The following is a 24,152-nucleotide window of genomic DNA, read 5'->3' as shown; positions in this document are numbered from 1 at the left end:
TGTACGCTCCGCGGAGGTCCAGCTTGGTGTAGATTTGGGCCCCCTTTAAACGATCCAAGAGTTCAGGGATCAGTGGTAGAGGGTACCGGTCGCGGATGGTGATCTTGTTCAGGACCCGGTAGTCATTGCACAGCCGGAGCTCCCCGCTTTTCTTCTTCACGAAGAGGACTGGAGCAGACAGGGGAGAAGTTGAGGGTCGGATGAATCCGCGCTTCAGGTTCTTGTCCAGGTAGTCTCGCAAAGCTGCCAACTCAGGCTCCGACATTGGGTACAGACGCCCCACCGGGAGTGGTGCCCCAGGTACCAAATCAATGGCACAGTCATAGGGTCGGTGAGGGGGAAGCTGATCTGCTCCTGTCTCTTCAAAGACATCGGCGAAATCTGCATACTTCTGAGGGAGCTGAGGACCACCACTCGGGATGCCGGCTGCTAGAGTGGTGGGAGGAGTCAGATGGGGGCATGGGTCTCGGAAGCGTAGTTCTTGCTGAGCCCAGTCCACGATGGGGTTGTGCAGCTTCAGCCAGGAAAGGCCTAGAATCAGCGGGAAGCGAGGCATGTGGGCGACATCAAACTGCAGCTGTTCTTGGTGCTGCTGGACGTGGAAGGTGATGGGACAGGTCTCCTGGGTGACGGGGCCAGAACGGAGGAGGCGCCCGTCAATAGCCTCCACCAGCGTCGGAATCTCTTTTGGCTGCACTGGGATCTGGTGCTGCTTTACAAAGGCGGCATCTACGAAACAGTGGGCCGCTCCCGAGTCCAGCATGGCATACACGAACAGCCAGCGTCCATCGGGCAGATGGAGTTTGACTGGTAGCAGGAACGGGCCCGGGGTATCAGCCTGTTGTTCGGAGGACCCAGCTAGTCGCCCCAGGCTGGAGGGTCCACTTACGCCTGGGGCTGGCCTTTTGGCGGCGGTGGCAATGTAGGTGGAAGCAATCTGTCACGAGCTGGGGCCAGGCCAGGCGAAGTCCAGGGGCAGTCCAAGGTCTGTAACCGGTGAGCAAGAGTGTCCAAGGTGCCAAAGCCAACTCGTTGTCCAGGTATCGTAGGTCAGAGGTTCAGAAGCCGTAGTCAGGGGGTCCAGAAGTCAAGCCAAGGTCAGGAGGTCCAAAGTCAAAAGCCGAAGTGGATGCTAGGACGTCAGGTAGATGACTAGTTGCTTCCACAAAGCCTCCTCCCAAAGCCTACAGCTATATAGCCCTCTGCTGGCTGTTGCCCATTTGGGCTAATTGCTGGCTCAGAGAGGCAGCCAGGATCCTGTTGCAACTCAAGCATCCTTGCTCTTAGAAGGGCCAGAATCCTCTCAAAACTCAGGGCTCAGGGAGCGTCTTGCTTGTGAGCGTGCCGCCCTCCTCCGATCCCTGAGGTCCTGACGGAGGCGGTCACGCACACGCGCCACCCGAGAGGGCGAGGCAGGGGGGCTGGGATCTTCTCCAGCAGGAGGCAGGGGCACTGGTGCAGGTGGCAGGGGCACAGTTTCTGCTGCAGGCTCAACTTCCTCTACAGGGTCCACAGCACCCATGACATTCAGGGGAAGAGAGTCACAATTACAAATGCCCAAGAATTGAGAAGATTTTTTGAAGAAAATAAAGAATTTGCACCATGATGGATTACAAATTACTATCTTGGAATGTTAATGGACTAAATTCACCACAAAAAAGAAGGGCAACTTTTCATTGGATCAAGAAGCAAAATTGTAATATAATTTGTTTGCAAGAAGTTCACATCAAACAAAAGGATTACAAATTTTTATGGAACAAACAATTGGGAAGGGAATTTTTTTCGTTAGCTGAACAGAAAAAAAGGGGAGTAGTTTTTTATATTAAACAAGACCTGGAGCCAAAATTGGTGTTTAAAGATGGAAGATGGAAGATTTGTAGCAGTGGAAATAACATCAAATGGGAAAAAAACGCTGTTATTGGGACTATATGCACCTAATGGTGCAAAAGATGTTTTTTTTAAAGACGTTATACAACAATTAGATGAGTTGACCTACGATCAAATACTCTTAATGGGAGATTTTAATGGAACAGTTGAGAACTCATTGGATAGATCCGGAGGAAAAAAAAATAGTGGGAAAGAAGGGAAATTGCCAAAGTCTTTCTTTGAATTAGTTAAACAGGAAAATTTGGAAGACATATGGAGGAAGTTCAATCCTGAAGTGCGGGACTATACTTTTTTTTCTGCAAGACATAAGACCTTTTCTAGAATTGACATGCTGTGGGGAACCAGAGATTTAGGCCTTATAACAAGGAAGATAGAGATTTTGCCTAAAATTGGTGCTGACCATAACCCAATAATGTGGATTACAAAATTGTCCAAAAGATTGAGAAGATGGAGACTGAATGAGGATTTGCTACAGAACAAAGAAACAGTGACTTTCCTAGGAAAAGAAACTAAGGAATTTTTCCAAATGAATGACAAAGAAGATATTGACTTCGAGACGGTCTGGGATGCTTACAAAGCAGTAATGAGAGGGTTGTTGATTACTCTGAACAATAAAGATAAAAGGGAGAAAGAAAAACAACAATTGGACATTCAAAATGAAATAAAGAAAAAAGAAGGAGAGCTGAGGAAAAGACCAGGGAAAAAGAAAATTTTAAGGGAAATTTCAATATTGCAAACTCAATTAGGACATTTACTAAACAAAGAAGTGGAATGGAATTTGAAAAGGCTTCAGCAGAAATCATTTGAAGGAGCAAACAAAACGGGGAAATACTTGGCGTGGCAGCTGAAAAAAAAGAGGGAAAACAAAATAATTAGTAGAATTGTGATAGATGAAAGAGATGTAGTTACTCAAGAGGGACTAATCCAGGGATTGTTATGCAGCTGCACCTACTATTCAATGGACAAGGTAGGTGGGGAGGAAGAGGGGGAACCCTCAGAAAGGTTCGGGAGCTGTGCTCCTGTGAGTTCCTGCTGAATCTAAGGTCTGGTGCTGACAACTGGGGAATGGGATACAAATGTCACTGTCTGAATGAGCATTTTTAATCTGGAGGGGAGAAGCGATGGCATCAGATCAAACAGCTTGTCTGATTGAAGCCCTGATGTTAAATAGCATTTCACTCATTCCAATTAGGCTTGCCAATCCCAGCAGGGGTTCTCCCACTTTCACAGGCTCCTTCCCACCCCCAGTCAGCTGGCCAATGGGGGGAAGCCCCGTCCCCACAGCCATCATGTGACTTTCCACCTCTGGAGGCTTCAGTCTCTATTGGAAAGGCTTCCTCTTGGCATGATGTGTCTGCGTCTTTAAGGTTGAAGGGGGAGGAGGCAGAACAACATGGCTGTGAAAGGAGCCCAGACCCTCCGTTTGTTGCACAATCCTTGCTGAGGTCATTTGCATAGTGTGAAGGGAAACTTGAACCTTTGGTTGCCCTGTGTTACTGTGAAAAACTTGGAAGTTCAGCAACTTGTGAGTAGAGGTGCCAATCCCCAGGTGGGGGCAGGGGATCCCCTGTTTGAAGGCCCTCCAGAGCTTCAGGGTCATCAGAACTTGTGGTGGGGGGGGGGGAGGCACGGAAATGTCTGCTGAGCCATAGGGTATAATGGAAAATTAATCCCGGGGTATCTGGGGGTCTGAAGGGGTGGTTTTTTGGGGTAGAGGTACCATATTTTCAGCATAGCATCTGATGGGTCTCCTCAAAATGCTCTCCAAGTTTAAAAAAGATTGGACCAGGGGGTCCAATTCTATGCGCCCCAAAAGAAGGTGCCCTTATACTTCATTATTTCTAATGTACAGAAGGCATTAAAAAGGTATGTGGTCCCCTTTATTGTGATGGCCAGAATTTCCTTTGGGGTTCAGTTGTGCTTGTCACAACTTTGCTCATGACTCCACCCCCAAAGTTTCCTGGCCCCACCCCCAAAGTCTCCTGGCTCCACCCCAAAGTCCCCAGATATTTCTTGAATTGAATTTGGCAATCCTAATTCCAATACAGAAAATATTGTGTCGATTTTTATTAGTCAAAATTTGCCAAAATTTCTGATTTTGTGTTGGAAAAAATGGGGGAGGGGTCCCTGGGATAAAAATGTAGGTTTCCCCCTGAATTTCTCCATCCCCCCTCCCCTCGCCCGGCCTTCACAACTTAAATCTTGAGGCTAGTGTTTATGTTAAGTTCTGTGGGCTAGTGGGTTAGATGCCTTAGAAGGAGAGAACACTGGAGGCTTATACCCATTTTTGTGCTTCAGTTCATACCAGCTGTATTTGTCTCTATTCCCTGCCAGAATCTCGGTGCTGTGCTTTCTTTTCATACAAATCCACACAACTGCTTCCTACTTTCACTTTGTATGTGGGGTCATCTCTTTTGGTTTAGACCAGTGGTGTCAAACTCATTTGTTATGAGGGCTGGATCTGACATAAATGAGGCCTTGAGGGGCCGGGCTATGTCGGGTTAGGCCAAGCCATGTCGAGCCGGGCCATATGTGTACTTGATTAGGTAGCAGAGATATAAATTTTATAAAGAACACAAACACAAATACATATTTTTTAAAATTTTAAAACATGCTTAAAACATGAGCACTCGGTCTTAAAGGTGCTTCCTTTGTATTTCTCCCATGGAATCCAGGGAACTGGGCGAAGAAAGCTCTGGCTCTTTCCTTCCTTCCCCAGGGGACCAGGGAGGGGAGGAGCCTTGGCCAATAGAAGGGTGAGAGGCTTGGCTCAGTAGCGCTGCTGTGTGATTGAGAGAGCCTGGCAAAGCATGCTATTCCTCCCCACTTCCTCCCCAAGGGAGGAGCCTCAGCCAATGGAGAAAATAGAGGTTTTGCTCTGTAGCTCCTGTGAAGTTGAGCAAGCCTTCCAAAGCAAGCTGTTATGCAGAAGGAAGCAAGAGCGAGGGATAAGGAAGCAGATGACAGCCAGTTGCTTGGAGGCCTGATAGGAGCCCTCAGGAAGCCTGATGTGGCCCCGAACTGCATGTTTGACACCCCTGGTTTAGACCAACTATGGAGGATTCCTTGGGAAATGTTGTCCCACAACATAATATGCCATCTTTTCCCAGCCTTTGTGGATGAGAATAGAGCTTTCATCACATGCTCTGCAGATTTTACATCTTTAAGGGCAACTGAAATTAATTGAATGAGGGTTGTTTCCTGGATGTTTTTACAATTTGTTGACTTTTTTAGTGACTTCTATCTATTTGTAAGCTTCTATTTCTGTCTATTTGTAAGCTTCTATTAATGGTTTATACATTTAAAGTAGTCTAGAAACCATTCATTAAATAAATGTTAACCACATACACTTGATTTACTTATTTGATTCTATTTATATCCCGCCTTCCCCGCCGAAGCAAGCTTTTATTGATCACAAGTCAATAAAAGATCTTACACATCATTATGCCATGTAGCAATCAGATTTAGTTATACAGTGGTGCCAAAGATTATTAACAAGAGAAAGAAATGTAAATGTAAACACATTTATGAAAGATAAAATTTCATCTGCCAGAATTGCAATGAAGTTCAGCAAAGGAGAACAGATTGTTTTCAAATGCATTTGTCAGCACATCAAAAGAGGTCAAACAAAGCAGAAGAGCCAGTTGGTTTAACACCTCTTAATTTGAGGTTACAAAGTTAATGGTGCATCTCCCTGTAATCATTTGTTTAAATCGGAGAGCCAGTTTGGTGTAGTGGTTAAGTGTGCTGACTCTTATCTGAGAGAACCGGGTTTGATACCCCACTCCTTCACTTGCACCTGCTAGCATGGCCTTGGGTCAGCCATAGCTCTGGCAGAGGTTGTCCTTGAAAGGGCAGCTGCTGTGAGAGCCCTCTCCAGCCCCACCCACCTCACAGGGTGTCTGTTGTGGGGGAGGAAGGTAAAGGCGATTGTGAGCCGCTCTGAGACTCTTAGGAGTGGAGGGCGGGATATAAATTATTTATTTATTTATATTAGGATTTATACCCCGCCCTTCTCACCTAAGTGTCTCAGGGCGGCTTACAGCATAATAATTCAAACACTTCAGTTTAAAACATTTAAAAATACAATTAAAATACAATTAAACCATAAATTAATAAAAACAAGATAGAATAAAACCGGCGGTCTATAGATGCATTTTGTTCCATCCAAGATATTTTCATTGTCAGTTAATGTTATAGGCCTGCCGGAAGAGGGCTGTCTTACAGGCCCTGCGGAATTGCCCTAGATCCCGCAGGGCCCGCACCTCTTCCGGCAGCTGGTTCCACCAATAAGGTGCCGTTATTGAGAAGGCCCGATCCCTGGTGGATTTTAGACGGGCCTCCTTTGGCCCAGGGACTACCAACAGGTTTTGTGAACCTGAGCGTAGTACTCTCTGGGGAACGTGTGGGGAGAGACGGTCCCTAAGGTAGGCAGGTCCTAGGCCATATAGGGCTTTAAATCCAATATCTTCTTCTTCTTCTAAATGGTTCTGTATTAATTTTAGGGTGGATCCAGTGCATCCTAAAGTGCCTGTCTGATTCCCTAATTTTATGATAGCTTGAATATGGTCAGTGACCCTAGAAGATTTCAGTCAATTCAACAGTGACAAAGCAGATGTACCAACCCTCCATTCAGTTTGAATGAAGCCTTTCTCCAGCCTTAGGAGCATTCTGCCATATTTAAGTGGCTCTTCTAGATGCAAAAGTTGAAGAAAGGCTTCCTAGGCTGGAAGAAGACAAACTCTGGTGATTGGAAGATGCATTCCACAGGCAACTGTGTCTAATACCTGAAGTCTGTGAGATAGTCTCAACTCTATGCAATCTGTTCCTCTGCTACCATACTATGTAACTGTGGTGCCCCTTCTCCACTCATACGAGTGCCTGCCATCCTCTCAAAGCTCTCTCTCAGGCTATGAGTTGCACGTAGGTCAGAAAATTACACTCGGCACCCCTCTTGTATTTTTTTTTAAATATAGAGAGAGTCTTGATCACTTCCCCTTTCAGGTCCACTCTCACACTCAAAGAGACATCCACAGACAGGGTAGCCCATCTATTTATCTACTCCCAACAGTGTCCTCTATGTGCGGATACTTATTTCCACAGATAGGGGACACATGGAGGATAAACAGATCTTCTAGCAAAGTTGGGGCACTCCCCAGATTTGCAGAAAAATCTTTAAACTTAAAAAAAAATGTGGGGGTTCACATTTTCCCCGAAAGAAAAAAAATGCTGCCTGCACATGACAGACTGTTGAGGGCTAGGCTGCTGCTACTTCTCTGGAACTGATTGCAGACAAGCTGCATGGGTGAGGAATGCTGGAAGCTGCTCTGGGCCCAAAGCAGTGATTTGAGTAGTGCGCTCTCTCTCTCTCTCTTTGTATGTGTGTGTGTATGTGTGTGTGTGAGAGAGAGAGCTCTCCTCTCCACAAAATTCTATGGCTCAGTACTTTTCAAATTTAGTAATTCCCTCTTGGTTTAGAGCATTTATGCTGGTTAGATTCAATATATTTCCCTTGGCCATGGTTACAGGCTAGGGTTGCCTGCCAGGGAAGGCTGGGGATTTTCGTGTGCATGCTCTGTGTGCGCACGACGCAATGACATCACCCGGAAGTGACATCGCTCTAGGTGTTTCCGGGAAAACTCATCCAGTTTTCCCAGATGCTCTAGCCATTTGGGAGAGGGAAACTCTATGGTACCTATTGTTGGGGGAGGTTTCCCCTGCTTGCCCAATGTGGGCCAGCGTGTTGGGAACCTCCCAGGTGGGGGAACCCCCACCCGGACTGGGGGGCTTGGCAGCCCTATTATAGGCAGATATAATATGAGACTAGGTTCTGCAGGTGTCACTGCAGCGAACCTGACTCTGAACAGTATAGCCACTTATATTGCATGTTCTTTACTCAGTTATGCTTACACTTGATTAATTCTCTCTTCCAAGGCTGTGAAGAGAGGCTGTAGAGGCATTCCAAGGCTATAGAGGCACTGAATTTTTGCTTGCAGATAAAATCCCTGAAATTACTGAGCAGGTGACAGAGGTTTTGGCATATGTACTGAGGAAAAAGGAAAAGAAAGAGGGGAAAGGAAAAGGGAGGGAGGAGGAGAGTGAGTGGAAATCTATATAATATTTAATCATGTCCCCCTTCTGACTGTAAAGCCCTTTAAAAGTTTATTCTTTTTTTTGTCTGTGATACTCAAGATTAAGATTATTGTCCTTTTTATCCCTATTATTATTAATTATAATAATTATTATTAATTATCAATTGGTGTTATAATTTGTTTTATCTTGACATATGGGCAAATTGTATGCTCATTTCTTTCTGTATGCTGCTGTTATGCCATAAAAGGTTATTGGAATTGGAGAGAGAGAGAGCGCCTTGGCTTTGAATCTCCAGGGGAAGCAGTGATTTGAAGGAGGTGCATGTATGTGTATATTAGAGAAAGAGAAGGGAGCTTGGCTTTGAAACTCCAGCAGGAAGAATGTTCAGCTTTCTATTTATGGGATAAATATAACACAAAGGAAAGGAAAGTATAAGTAACATAGGGTTCCCATTCCCCTGCTGGGAGTGGGCTTCTCCCCCACACACACACAATTTTGGGGACCTCAATCTGCCACCATGGAACTTGCTGGTGGGGGGGAGCCCTGCCCTCAAAGAGCACCAGCACACCCAATGTGCCCAGCACAATGACATCACATGGAAGTGACACCATTGCACTGGGCATGTTGTTCATGGGATGCTCTATCATCCACCATGCTCCTTTCCCTTCCTAATAGTGCCATTTTTCATAGAGCAGCCTAGTTTAAAGAGGGCGGCTGTGTTGGCCTGCAGTAAAAGAGCTACATTTGAGTCCAGTAGCACCTTAGAGATCAACAAAAGCTCCCTTCAACAGATACTGAAGTACCCTATTGAACACCTACAAACAGGTCAACAAACCGTCAAACTGATCATTGAAAAACTGGTTTCCTGTTTGCAACAAGTGAAGAGGGTGTTAGCTGAATATGTGGGTGCTGGAGCATTCCTTGTTCCAAACTGAGATGGAGGCATTCATCCATCTCTGGTGTTCCACCCAATCTTTGAGATGTTCCATTTTTTAAAATCGATAAATGGACTTCTGAGAGGTAGAAAGATACCACAGGAAAACCCACTACCTTGTCTTTGCATTCTTAATCTCTTGCAGTTTCAGTACCAGTGTTAGGGTTTCTTTCTTCTTTATATCATGGACCCAGCCAGCCAGAGATCAGGAAGTGAACATGATGACATGTTCCATGTAGCCAGGCGGATTAGGTTTGATGGTTTTTCTGGGAATAAACAATGCTCCCCCCTCTTTCTCACTATGAAAAGAAGGGGAAAAGGAACTCAGACAATACCCCCTGTCTTGCCATACTGCATTAGCAGTACTCAGCAAGATATTTCTGTGATCCAGTACTTGTCATGCATAGTTTCACACAACTGTCTTAAGGTCCATCCCACTGAAAGTAATGCAGCATGGATGGATTCCATCCACATGTAAATGTATATATGAATGCTTATTTGCACAGCCTCTGTGAGTTAGGTTAGAGAGAGAGGGAGAGAGCAACTGACTCAAGGTCCAGTGAGCTTCATGAAAAATTGGATTTGAACCCAGATTCCCCAGATCCTGGTTCAACTTCTGGTCTGATGTGACCCGCCCTGAGCCCATTTGGGAAGGGCATGATATAAATGCAAATAAATAAATAAATCTCTAACCACTATACTACACTGGGTAATAAACTATGTATGACTTAATATAGGAAGGCAGCCTGACACAAACCCCTTGCCAGCATTTTCACTCATTCTCAAGGTGGTGTGGAGGCACATTGCAAAGAAGGATCAGAAATTCAACACTATTTTTTCCTCACTTCTGTTTAGTAATTTACATCCATGTGCCATTCACATCTGTAACTACACTTAAGAGGAAGGCAGGCAGCCTGGCTGGCTTCACCTGACCTGATCCTGTACATTAAAAATCATCAGTTGAATTTTTTATGGCCTTTGTGTTGATATTCCTTATTACCTGCTACTTATTTCAAATCCAGCTGTTGTTTAAAGGGGAAACCACAAGTGCTGGTTCAAAGAAGCCAATGCTAAGTTATTCTGTTCTTTTTTACACAGTAAGCCAGTCTGACTGTTACGTGACCCTCTGGTTACCAGCTGCTACATGTGAAAAACAGCGGACCAAAACTATTAACAATTGCAAGGACCCTGTTTGGAATGAAAGCTTCTATTACAGGATTCAAAAACAAGTCAAGGTGAGAAACTAAAAGATCCTCCTTTAACTGCTTTTGGTCATTGTTACTCCACCATAGACTTCTTAATCTGGCTAACCTAAAGGGACAATGGGTGCGGCCACATGAGAGATTTGACCTGATCTAGCCATACCTCCCTTCCAGATTTAATATGCACAATTACTTGTGCACATCTGCTCCCCTAGTCCCACCCATACTTACCTCATTTTAGGACAGGCTAGGAACAGATTAAATAGCTACCGGGAACTTCCTGGTAGCAAATCTCTAAAATACATGCGGGGCATGTTTCCCGGCTGTCTGAATGGCCAGGGCACGCAATTCACTTGCTCCGTAAACACAGGAACAGTCTAAATGCTCCTTGTGGGTGTGGGTGTGGGGCTCGTGCCTCTCCTGGCAGCAGGGCGGGGGCTGAGTGATTGCTGTGGCATGCATCAAAGAGAACCAGCTTTTTCAAAGCCAGGATACTGCCACACCAAATTCCCAGTGTGATCCCACCTAATATATGTACTCCAGAATCTAATGTGTATTTTTCTCCTGAAATACTGCAACTTGAGGGTATCCCATGAAACTGATGGGTAGCAGGTTCAGGATGGACAAAAGGAAATACTACTTTACACAGAGAGCAATTAAAATGTGGAATTCACTGCCAGAGGATGTAGTGATGTCCACAGGAAGAAACAGCTTTAAAAGAGGATTAGGTGGTAACTGAGCCATGGTAACTGAGCCATAGTAACTCTGCATCCAGAGGCTTTTATTTTGACTTTTATGTTTTTAATGTATTTTATGTGTTTTATTTATGTTGTAAGCCTCCCTGAACCCCTTAAGAAAAGCAGCTAATAAATGTTTTAAATAAATAAATACAAGTTTTTAAATTACTGTCTTTTCACGCTTACTTGCAAGAAGCAGTAGTTCACTTAAGCACTTCAATGGCAAAATACTCCACTTCTGTACTTACCTACAACTAACTAATTTTATCACTGAGTTAAGTACTTACACTTCTGAAATAACTGCTTGTGTTAGCTGCTGCTTTTTGAGAATGAAGTTGGGCGAGGACCCAGCTTTTCACTTTAAATAAAACAAATAGGGAAGTGTGAGAGGCACCATGTCTTTCCCTGCTATCATCTTGCCTGTTGGTGGGTCGCACCTGCTGGGCCTTAGAGCATCCTCTGTAGAGGAAGAGAGAGATAAGGGAGTTGGTACTAGCTTGTTTCTTATCCTCTGCAATTTGGAGCAATACCAGGCACCCCCTCATTGGCCTTTTTCTCTGCCTTTTTGAAGGCTGCATGGCCAGCCTGGCATGCCCAATTGAAGCGTCCTCTTCCTCAGAAGGAAGGAGACATTCCTGTGAGATCTGGAGTCATGCAAACCATTCTTGTTTTCCCTGAAGCTTCCCTATCAGCTGTGGAAGTGGCCTGTTCTCTCCCACCCCAGGCTAGTGCCTAGTAAATCCAGGGAGCTCTCTGCCCCCAGATGTAAGGTAGGTATGATGAAATTTCTGGCTCACACCACATGAACTGCTGTAAAATTGCACCCAGACTTCTAAATTATAACTCCTATGTTATCTCTAAAGTTTTAAACCTCATATAAACCATCTAAACCAATGGGGGTATGGAGCAAAACAAATGTAATTTAATAAGAACTCATTAACATCAAAGATTCTTGTGGTATGTAGTTAGAGCTGAAGCCATTTGTTGTGTGGCACAAGCCCTCTCAGGCATAAGCTGACTTCACCAGGTACATCAAATAAAGACAGCTCTTGCAAATGAAACCTCATGCCATAATAACTTTGTTAGTCAAAAGGCTCTTAATTGCTTCTGCTTCAACAGAATCATATGGCTGCACTTCAGATAAGTGCTGCACTTCAGATAATAGCCTATCAATTTACATAAGCAAAATACTTTGCATGCACTAGCAAACACATAGTTGTGTTACTACATGTTAGAATCCAGTTATTAAGTTAAAATATAACGATTATAATATTGTTATTACATTGTAATAAAAGCAAAAATATTTTCTCTTTTCATTGAACATAAAATTATCGTTTACATTAAGGTATCATCAGTACATTTGTCACTTTCTCCCAGACTATGTCACCTCACAACGCAGATGTAAGGATAATACTGAGGATCAGAAAACTCTGTATTCCTCAGACCTCCTCAGAGGAATCATGATATACAAAGATAATTTCAAACCCTCAAATTATATCTTTTTAAATAAAATAGGCACCAATAAAACTAATGAAATGCAGAAAACATAATGTTTTGCTTCTAATCACTATGGATAGCTGTTTTACTAACAAGTTAGAAAAAAAACCCAGGAAAAAAGGAGATGATGATATTGGATTTATATCACACCCTACACTCTGAATTTCAGAGCAGTCACAATCTCCTTTACCTTCCCCCACACACACACACAGCAGACACCCTGTGAGGAAGGTGGGGCTAAGAGAGCTCTTACAGCAGCTTCCCTTTGAAGGACAACTCCTACGAGAGCTATGGCTGACCAAAGACCATTCCAGCAGCTGCAAGTGGACTGAGGAATCAAATCCGGTTCTCCCAGATAAGAGTCTGCGCACTTAAACACTTAACAGAGATATTAGTTTCTTATTTCACTACATATGGTAAATTTACACCTGTATTCTCACCAAGAAGGGCTATACATCCTCTTTATTTTGGTGTATCTCTAATTTGGAATAATAGAGTGGTAGAGTGATTGTAATGCAATGAATATTAGAATGGTATATTGACATGCATTTATCTGATTTGGTAACAAAGTAGACTATGAACTTTTTCACACAGCCTATGTATTCCGGTATGGAAGCTGGTCAGTTACTGAACAGTAACGGGTTTCTGCTGGCATTTCAGACAGACCCAACTCAGTAACTGGCTGCTACTGGAATACTCTCACCTTTTCACACAGTCCCGCGGCTGTCCCAGTAGTGAGGCATGCCTGAGTCATTACTAACAAAGAGCAGCTTCTTCCAGTTTTCAGCCCCTCCTTCCAGGTTGAAATCGGTATGGGGCGCTGTGTGAAATGTCCAGTATCTAATTCGGGAGCAGTTTTCGTGCCCTTTTTCGCCCGCTGGTGCACAATCTCCGGCTTTTTTGGGGGGGGGGGAACGTCGGGCTAAGATCGCTATAGTGCTATAGCGACATATTACAACAGCCTTAGTTGTGATATGTACTATCTGATCTAATGTACATCACCATAGGGATGCCTGGGTTCCATTAAGATGCCAGAGATCGCTGCCACTGAAACTTGGTAACTTATCTCAATGGAGCCTAGCCATCTCTATGGTGGTGCTGTTGTGATACTCCCATCCCTGTCTCGGATTACTGCAAGGTGGCACAATACCGACTCCCTTCCGGTTTCCACTGGTAAGTGTGAAAAGGCCCATAATATTGCACTACAGATCACCCCACCCCAAGGAAAAATATGCTATTAGTTAACTCCATGCTTGAGAGAAGGCAGATGGAGCGTAAGAACAAGGTGTCAGTTAATTACTCTTAGCATTCCACAACTAAGGATACATTTACATAGCTGTCTCTAATTTTGACATATTTATTTGCTTTAATGTTTCTCCTCAGAATTAAATTCAAACAATGGTGATCTTATAAACGTAGCTTGTTACTTAGCTTTGCATTTCTTAAAACATTTTCATTATGTTGTATACCAATTTGCTGTTCAACCTCTGTGTTATATGTATGGGCTGGTAAATTCCATTTTATTGTATCTGAGGAAGTGTGCATGCACACAAAAGTTCATATCTTGAATAAAACTTTGTTGGTCTTTAAGGTGCTACTGGATTCAAACTTTATTCAACCAAAGCAGAGTAAATTCCTGTAGTTAGCACTATTTATTGAAAGTCAGTAGTTTTAAGCATACGTAGATTAATATTCTTCTTTATCTAGTAGGGGTTTTTTTTGTCTTATTCTTATTGTGTTTTCTACATGAACAAAATAAGAACTTATGTGGAATTCAGTGCTAAAGGATGTAGTGGTGTCCACAGGCATAGATAGCTTCAAAGGCAGATTAGACAGATTCATGGAGGATAGGTCTCTCAGTGCTGATTCAGAGGCAGTCAACCTCTGAATCCCAGTGCCAGGAGGCAACATCAGTGGAAGGCCTTGACTTCTATGTCCTGTTGCTGGACCTCCAGAGGTTGGCCACTGTATGAGACAGGACACTAGATTAGGTGTTCTTATGATTGCTTTTTGTAACTACATTATAGTTGGCATCTGATCTAATGTACTTCTCTGGTCTTCACAGAATGTATTGGAGCTAGCAGTTTGTGATGAAGATGTTGTTACTCCAGATGACCACCTCTTCACTGTACGATTTGACATTTCTAGGCTTCCAGATGGTGAAAGTGTTTTCATGACCTTTAAGTCTGATCCAGAGGTGAGATCTGAAATATTATGTCAAGAAGACTTGTAACAATGGCATATTTCAGTGCCAACAGTCCAAACTTGTGATAACTGAGCCAAAAAAACCCCAAATCTTCTGGGGTGCAAATCTCCTGTATTTTTTCTCTACCTAAGCTTGCAAAACCCAGGGCTGGTATGATCACTAGACCTACAATTTTGTTTTTTTAATCTATTGTCAATAGATTATAAAGCTATTCTAATTGCATTCCATGCATCCAGAATTTGGCAAATGTTGGGGAAATGTTATGTTGCTTTGGGTACTAAGAGGTGACTCTTTCAGGCTACCAAATAACCTATACGGGACATCTTAAATAGATCTCTTTCGAAGGGCTCTTTTCCAACACCCCTGAAAGAGGCAGTAGTCCGCCCTCTCCTGAAAAAGGTTACATCAGATCCGGTCGAATTGGCTCACTATCGGCCGGTCTCAAATTTGCCCTTTTTGGGCAAAATTATAGAGAGGGCTGTGGCGTTGCAGTTACAGGGTTTCCTGGATGACGCTTCCACCTTAGATCCATACCAGTCTGGATGACCTCCGGCGACATCTGGATCAAGGCGGCTCGGCAGTACTGCTGTTGTTAGACCTATCGGCCGCGTTCGATATGGTTGACCATCGGCTGCTGACCCGCTGCCTCACCAACGCAGGAATTCGGGGGCTAGCCTTACAGTGGCTTTCCTCCTTCCTTGAGGGTCGGGGACAAAGGGTGGCGATTGGAGGAGAGCTGTCCCAGAGACACCTACTTAATTGTGGGGTGCCTCAGGGGGCAGTTCTCTCCCCGATGTTGTTTAACATCTACATGTGCCCCCTTGCCTAGATTGCTCGGAGGCACGGGCTGGGTTGCCATCAGTATGCTGAGGACACCCAGCTCTATCTATTGATGGGCGGCCGGACTGATGATGTCCCTATAAACCTGGACCAGGCGTTGCAAGCCGTGGCAGGTTGGCTTAAGCTGAGTGGGCTGAATCTGAATCCAGTGAAGACAGAGGTCCTTTGCGTAGGTTGCGGCAGGCTGGGAGAGGAGATCTTCCTACCAGCCTTTGACGGTGCGTCACTGATACCAGTGCGCAGGGTCAAGAGCTTGGGAGTGCTGCTGGAGCCTTCCTTGACAATGGAGGCACAGATAGAGCCACTGCTAAATCCGTCTTTTTCCATCTTAGGAGGGCGAGGCAGTTGGCCCCCTTCCTGGAACGTAGCGACCTGGCAACAGTGATCCATGCAACAGTCACCTCGAGGTTGGACTACTGTAATGCCCTCTACATGGGGCTGCCCCTGTACCGAACTCGGAAACTGCAGCTAGTGCAGAATGCAGCAGCCAGGCTGTTAGTGGGACTACCTCGGTGGGAACATGTACGGCCTAGGCTGCGGGAACTGCACTGGCTGCCATTTGTGTACCAAGTTCATTACAAGGTGCTGCTTATTACCTTTAAAGCCCTATGTGGCCAAGGACCTGCCTACCTTAGGTACCGCCTCTCTCCATATGTTCCCCAGAGAGCACTGAGATCTAGTTCTCAAAATCTTCTAAAAATCCCTGGACCAAGGGAGGCCAAGCTAAAAACAATGAGGGAGCAGGCCTTCTCGATAATGGCTCCCCAATGGTGGAATCAGCTGCCAGAGGAGGTGCGAGCCCTGCGGGACCTCAATCAGTTCCGCAGGGCTTGTAAAACTGTCCTCTTTCAACTTGCTTTTAAGGTAGAATCCTGGTAATGACATCTAGCTATCTTTATATATATGTATTGTACTGTAGCACCTTCAATTTATACTGGTTTTAATTTATTTATTTAACTGTATTTAATTGTATTTTAACTGCATTTTATTGTATTAATTGTATTTTATTGTAATCATGGTATGCGCCATGTCCTGTGAGCCACCCTGAGCCTGCCTCGGCGGGGAGGGCGGGATATAAATAAAAGTTTATTATTATTATTATAACCTCTAATTGCTAGGACATTTTGGCTTAACATATTAATTTTCCACTTCTTGCTTTATGTTGATACTAGCAGTAAAGCCTGTTGTAGGAAGAAATACAATGGGCCCTTGAAAAATATTTGGGATGATCAATGTGTAGGTGGCAGCATGGCTGGCACATGGGAGTAGGTCATGTAGGCTGCTGCTTGGGGCGCTGCCTGGCCTATGGGGTGCAGCTAGGCACCCCCTCCCCACATGCCACTCAGTGCCCTGCCGCCCCTTCTGCCCTCCCATCTCGGGCAAATTAAAGACGCAGTGAAGCCTCACTCTGAGGCTGCCTCCCCTGAATGTAAAGGCAGCTTCAAAGTGAGACAAAGGTGCTGCGCTGCTACTTTTGCCCACCTGGGACCCAGGCAGACTCACTCCGAGGCTGCCATCTCTGTGAGGAAAGGCAACCTCAGAGAAAGGCAAAAGCGGCTCACTGTCTCTTTCACCCGCCCTAACTGGGTGGGAAAAAGCAATGGCATTGCAGCCACCGGTCTCCTCACCATTCAAATCAGCTGATTGGTGGGGGTCTTTAAATGGAAGGGGGAGGCAAATTAACTGCTTCTGCTGCTTCTCTGCATAGCGGGGAGGTGGCACAAGAAGCCCTGCCTCCCTCTGTTTAAAGACCACCCATGGAGAGCAGGGACAGGAGCACAGGTGGGGCAGCAGCCTAGGCAGCAAAAACCCCAGCATCATCCATGGGTGGCAGGAAGGAAGGAAGATAGACAAACAGAATGAAAGAAAAAGAAAGAGACAGTGAAAGAATGATAGGGAAAAGATGGAGAGAAAAGAGTGAAAGGCCCTTTTTCTGTTCAGCTTTGCTCCAGATCAACTGAGCACTGAATACAAACTCACATCATTCAAAATGCTTCTACATTTAAGAATCTGCTCCTCACCAGACTTTTATTTCTATATTTGAAAAAGAAGGACACCCCAGGCAATTGAGGGGTGACATGATAGAGGTTTACAAGATTATACATGGGGTAGAGAAAGTAGAGGAATAAGTGCTTTTCTCCCTTTCTCACAATACAAGAATTCATGGATATTCAATGAAATTGCTGAACAGTTGGGTTAGAATGGATAAAAGGAAGTACTTCTTCACCCGAAGAGTGATTAACATGTGGAATTCACTGCCACAGAAGTTGCAAGTATAGATGGCTTCAAAAGGGTATTGGATAAACATATGGGGCAGACGTCCCTCAGTAGCTATTAGCCATAGCGTATTTTTGGAACTCTCTGTATGGGGCAGTGCTGCTCTGTATTCTTGGTGCTTGGAGGTGGGGGCGGGCAGTGGAAGGACTTCTGGTGTCCTTGCCCCACTGATGGTCCTCCTGATGGCGCCTGATTTTTTTGGCCACTGTGTGACACAGAATGTTGGACTGGATGGGCCATTGACCTGATCCAATATAGTGTCTCATATGTTCTTATGTTCTCTTAAGTGCATTATTTAATGTGTGTGATCACAGCCAGAATGAAATAAAAAGACAGAGATACAGAGAAAAAATGAGAGAAAGAACAGAAGGGAGGTAGGGAAAAAGGGGGGGGAAGGAGTGAGAGAAAGAAAAATGAGAAGGAACATAGAATGAAAGACAAAGACACTCAGATAGAGAGAGACAGAAAGAATGAGAGGAATGAATGAAGTGAGAGTTATGTAAAAGTTTCTGAGAAAGGAATAAAATAAAGTGGAAGGAAGACCAGTAGACAGAAAAGTGACAGGAAGATAGGCAACCAGGCAGGCAGCCATTAGAAGCCTGCCTTTCACCCCCTCTCACTTTCAGGTGGGAGGAGCAAAAGGGAGCCTTCAAATGGCTTCCTGCCTCTTAAAGTAAGCATTCTACTGTAGCTTAATTTGAATAGAAAGAGTGAAGACTATTTGGAGGTGCTAAGGGGGCTTGATACTACTGACCGTATTAAACTTTCATTCATACTACTGAACTGCCCCCTCCCCCAGTTGTGATGGAACATTCCTTTTCTGTCAGTTGAAGAGATTTAATTGTTTTCTGTCAGAGTTTGCTTCAGTATATATAGTTATTAAATGATGTTCAATGTTACTTAAGCAAGTATGTGTGTCACATAATATTAGTTCACGCTGGATTCAGCTACAGACTGTGCTGTAAATGAAGAGGTGGCATATTTCCCCCTAAGAAGGATTTTCTGACATATTTATAAATATAATTAATATATACCTCACCTCCCTAACAATTAGGGTTGCCAAGTCCAATTCAAGAAATATCTGGGGACTTTGGGGGCGGAGCCAGGAGACTTCGGGGGCGGAGCCAGGAGACTTTGGGGGCGGAGCCAGGAACAAGGGTGTGATAAGCATAATTGAACTCCAAGGGAGTTCTGGCCATCACATTTAAAGGGACAGCACACCTTTTTAAATGTCTTCCTTCCATAGGAAATAATGAAGGATAGGGGCACCTTCTTTTGGGGCTCATAGAATTGGACCCCCTGGTACAATCATTTTGAAACTTGGGGAGTACTTTGGGGAGATGCACTAGATACTATACTGAAAATTTGGTGCCTCTACCTCAAAAAACAGCTCCTCCAGAGCCCCCGAAACCTCCAGATCAGTTTCCCATTATACCCTATGAGAATCGATCTCCACATAGGGAATAATGAAGTGCTCAGCAGATGTTTCCCTCCCCCCCCCCCATTTCTGGCAACTCTGAAGTGAGGGACTGGCCTCTCTACTCACGAGTTGCTGTCAGCTTCTTCAAAGTAACACAGATACACCATCCCAAGAGGAAGCCTTTCAATTGGAGACTGAAGCCTCCGGAGGTGGAAAGGCACATAGTCCTCTGGGGGCAGGACTTCCCCCTCCCCACGGCCAGCTGACTGGGGGTGGGAAGGAGCCTGGGAAAGCAGAAGAACCCCCGCTGGGACCTGGGGATTGGCAAGCCTACTAACAATAGGGGTGGGGGCGTACTCAGCGAGTGCAATTTTGGTGGGGAGTGTTAATTGAAGGCGGAAAAACTGTGGCTGTGGGGTTTTTTTGGGGGGGGGCATGGACTGAGGAGAGGCAGTAGTGATCAGTATAGCTCCAAAAGAACCTCTCAGCAGAGAACTGTCTCCCTCACAGGTTACAGGCTGACTGATGGGGTTCTGGCCTTACAGGACCGGCTGTAGGCAGGTCACAGAGAGGCTACCCAATTACAGGGGGGAGTGGTGACAGACAGAGTGCAAAGCCACTCCTGTGGTTGCCACAACTTCCAATAAAAATTGAGGGATGAGCCAACGTGTTTGGGGTTTTTATTATTTCTATCATAGAAACTGCTGATCATTGAACATTCTTTGTACATCTTTGAACATGGCTGCCTTATATTTTATAGATCCCTTTTTGAGTTACTTACTTATCAGTATTTAAAAATACAATACCTTCCTTACACTACAAAAGCAAAATTCACAAAATAATGTTGACAGTTTTTTTTTCCTTTTGGAAAATTGGGTCAAAAGATTATCAAGAAAACTGCCATCATAACAGTTGTACTTCAGTATTCTTAGGTTGGCCATAAAGCTGTCTTATTTGTTATGATTGTTGATGCAACTACAAGTGTTGGGTAGGAAAGTGAATAGTTTTATTTAATTTATATTTTCCAGATATTTGCTTACAAAATAACTAATATTTATGCACAGCTTGGTTATTAACACATACCCTCTGTTCTGGCAACTTTAATGAGATTTTTATTTCAGAGATAAGGCACTCATCTCAATTTTATTTTTGTTTGCTTTGTCTTCTGGGGATAGGCACAAGAGGAGCTGGATGTTGAATTTTTAGTGGAACCTGCGTAAGTAAAGGGCAAATCTAATTATGAGATGCAAAATGAATAGAACAGTAAATCAGCAAGAACTGTCATTTCTCTTTTTTTCTAGGAATCAAAGGACTAATTGGTGTCTTTTGTTTCCTTAATTTAATAAAATCCCTATAAATGAAAGAGCTGAAAAAAATGCTTTGCCAATATTAGAATGCTTATATTTTCAAAAACAAAATCTTTTTTTGTTTTTAACTGTATTTCAATTGATTCTATTTTGACTTGTTTGATAGAAGCAACAAATCTTAAATCTGACTGATAATGTTTTAAGGCAGCAGTGTTAAGTAGGAACTGGCCATGCTCATTGTTTACTTGTATACCTTGGCATGGCTCCAACCGGAACTTGGATCAAGGGCAACTTCTCACTCCCCTCTCCTGCAGCAGCTGCTGAAAATGTCCCTTAAAATGTACTTGCTTGGGGGAGGGGCGTTTCTTCAGTCTTCTCTCTCTCACACACAAGACAGCCTTTATTGACATATATAAAAATATAAAATGGAGGGTTGGCTAGTTACATATTAAAAGAATACAAAATCCATAAAGAATAAAATTAGGATTACAAGATAAAAACAAAGTAACAACATAGTACTACTTAGTAACCATAGCTCTATAAAAAAACTTTGTTAATAATACTATTTCTGGATCAGAATTATCAAGCAAAAAAAGCACCTTAAAATCATCAGAGGTCTCTAAAATATGGGCGAATATGGGGTATAAAAGATCCCAGTGGGACGCCAAATAGAGAGGACACTGGAGAAGAACATGGGTGACAGTCTCAACACAATCTATTTTACAGGGACAGCATCTACTTGAATAGAGAGTCCCTTGGAATCTGCCAAATAAAATGGCTGTGACATTGAATCTGGCCAAGGAAAAGGCTCTGTGTAAACTTGGAGCTAGAAGTTGATAGAGGTACACAGCTGGAATATTTGCATTCAGAACAATACCTAAGTTAGAAGAGAACAGGTTCTGTTGGCAAGGCTATAAAAAGTTTGTAGCTCTGAGTCCAGTAGACTAGATTTTATTTTTTAAAAAGCCTCAGACTCAGAAAGCAAGGATAAGGATTCTAAAAATAGATCCAGGGAACTTATTTTAGCTTCAATGTAAGATAGCCAGCTAGAATTATCAGATTCAGAAAGGAGCTGGTACAGAAAACTAAGCAAATCAGAGTTGAAGTGGAGTCGTAACCAGAATTTAATAGTGTGAACCCATGCCTTAGTAGCCAACAAATTCTGACTACACTCCAAACATAAAGTGGCATAAGGAACACACATAGGTACCCCCATGATCTTTCGCAAAAAAGTAGTTCAACTGAAATGTCAACTGCGTCAATCCAGAGAGGTACCCCATACAATAATTGTGCTCAAGTTTTAGCATTAAAGGCCTTAAGTGCTGCTGGCACATAATGATTACCTCTGTCAGAAATAAAAGCGAGATATTGCTGTAGCACTAACTTTAGCTACATCAATAGCCATTTTGCGATGGTAGGTCCAAGTAGCTTTGGATTGAAAATAAATGCCCAGGTATTTTAAGTGTTTAACCTGTTCAAGTTTGTTACTGCTAATAATCCACTGATATGATTTTTGGGAAAAGGGGAAGACCAGTGCCTTTGATTTTTCATAGTTCAGCTCCAGTCTGTTAGTCACACAATATTTGTGACAAAGGTTCAGTAAGCGTTTTAATCCAACACAAGAGGTAGACAAAAGAACTGTATCATCTGCATATAATAACAAGGGAATGTGAGCAGAACCAAGGCTAGAACTGTAGACATCAACTAAAGACAAGAAAGAGGCAAGATAATTTAAAAAAAGGTTAAACAAATGGGGAGCTAAAATGTACCCCTGCTTAACCCCTTTGCTTATGCGGATTTGGGGGGAGAATCTCCCAGACAAAGAACACCTGACTTGACAGGACGTGGAGGTGTGAAGTCTTTTGATAAGAAACAATAACCTCTTATCTAAAGACATCCCCTTGAGCTTTACCGAGATAAATTCTCTTGAAACCAAGTCAAAAGCCCCTTTAACAATTTAGACCTTTTCCTTCTCATGTACTTTTTGATCAAATGAGTGAGGACTAAACAGTGGTCTAAAGCTGACTTTCCCTGGCAGAAACTCACCTGTTCTGGTCCCAAAATTTTACTAGACAGCATCCAGGTACAGAGCTTAATTTGTAAAAAAAAAAAATGCATATAGTTACCCAATAACAGATAAAAGACTAATTGGTCTAAAATTAGAGGGATTGAGATGACAGCCCTTTTTGTAGATGGGAACAATTATTGCATTAGTCCAGGTTGCTGGCATCTGACTGGTCTTATTTATCAGGGTGAAAAGAGCAGCTAGTGGAGGGGCCCACCACTCTGGATCAGCTTTCAGTACCTCAGGAATTATCACATCTGGGCCAGGAGAGTTGTCTAATTTTAGTTGATCTATAAGAGTTGTTATTTCCTCAGGGGTAACAGGAGGCCACTCCAGGAGACCATCCAGGGGGGGAATGATCCGGTTGCATTCTTCAGTCTTCTACAGAGTGTTTCAGGGGACATTTCAGGCTGCAGTAGAAGTCATGTTCTGTGATCATGTGCTGCAGGTGGAAATCCTTTCTTCTCTGGAAAAATTCAGCTGAATTCAAGCTCTTAACTGGAAATGATTTTAAAAGAGAAATATATTAGATAATATAAATTAATTCTTTAAAAGAACAATGACAAATGTTTCCTCTATTTGATTTCATTTCTAGCCACAGTGTTATTGAAGCATATTTCCATTTGTTACTAGCCCTTATGAATTGTCCTCTCTATACACACTCAAGAAAGAGGGGTGCCTCACGTGACATCATGGAAATAATTGGTGCTCTCATTGCTGATCAATTGTTTGAAGGGCATTGAATTTAGGTCCTCACATTCTGCATTCTAAGAGAGCCAGTTTGGTATAGTGGTTATGCATGTGGACTCTTATCAGGGAGAACTGGGTTTGATTCCTCACTCCTTCACATGCAACTGCTGGTGTGACCTTGGGTCAATCGTAACTCTCAGAGCTGTTCTCTCAAGAGCAATTTCTGTCAGAGCTCTCTCAACCCCACCTACCTCATAGGGTGTCTGTTGTGGGGAGGGGAAGGGAAAGGAGATTGTAAGCCACTCTGACACTCCAGTTGAAGTTCAGGATATAAATCCAATCTCCTCCTCCTCCTTAGATGAGCACCAGCAATGATTTGATTGGCTAGGAATATCTTTGCTAATGCATGTGAGAAGACCTCTTGATTGGGGAGAGAGGGATCTCTATTTTCCATTTTTATTAAGAAACACATTTCTGGCCCTCATTATACACTTCTAGCCATTATAATTACAAAATAAGTTTATTTGTATAAAACCCAGAGGCATACATGTTTCCCTTTTCTTTTTAGGCAAGGTCCTCCTGAAACCATTATTACAAATGGAGTTCTAGTGGTAATTATTATTTTATGTAATATTTCTGCCATTTATTAGTTGCTGATATTTCTGCCATTTATTAGTTGTGTGATCTAGGAAATAGTTCATATTGGGACTCAGGAATATTGGGGAACTGAGATACTGCGGTTAAAGTGCTTTTTAAAAATGTTCTCTGCAACCAGAGGAAGGGGAGGGCAAAGTTATGCTTATCCTGTCACTGAATATGCAAAGGGAAAAGAACAGGAAAGCTGAAGGTGGGGTAAAGTCTAGCAGAATCACAGAGGCTTTTTTTTTTTTTTTGCTTTTATTCAAATATTTGCAAATATTGAGGAATATTTTTAGTGGTCTCAGAACTGCAAAAAGTTAGTGCAAACCAAGTAGGGTTGGTAAATACAGGCTGGGAA

The 24,152-nt window shown here is 43.4% G+C and overlaps 1 protein-coding gene across 1 annotated transcript in view; it reads left to right on the top strand.

Annotated features, from left to right (window-relative positions):
• LOC132589608 (cytosolic phospholipase A2 epsilon-like) overlaps positions 1–24,152 on the top strand; it is an 85,076-nt gene that overhangs the window by 14,553 nt on the left and 46,371 nt on the right. Inside the window, exons 4-7 of the mRNA XM_060262359.1 lie at positions 10,013–10,149; positions 14,416–14,547; positions 20,269–20,309; positions 23,724–23,766. Of these exons, the coding sequence (XP_060118342.1) occupies positions 10,013–10,149; positions 14,416–14,547; positions 20,269–20,309; positions 23,724–23,766 (353 nt within the window). The remainder of the gene's footprint in view (positions 1–10,012; positions 10,150–14,415; positions 14,548–20,268; positions 20,310–23,723; positions 23,767–24,152) is intronic.

Source organism: Heteronotia binoei, chromosome 21, assembly GCF_032191835.1.
Source record: "Heteronotia binoei isolate CCM8104 ecotype False Entrance Well chromosome 21, APGP_CSIRO_Hbin_v1, whole genome shotgun sequence".
In the NCBI taxonomy this organism is placed as follows: Eukaryota; Metazoa; Chordata; class Lepidosauria; order Squamata; family Gekkonidae; genus Heteronotia; species Heteronotia binoei.
The sequence above is the reverse complement of the archived record's forward strand: the minus strand, read 5'-3'. Positions and strand labels throughout refer to the sequence as shown.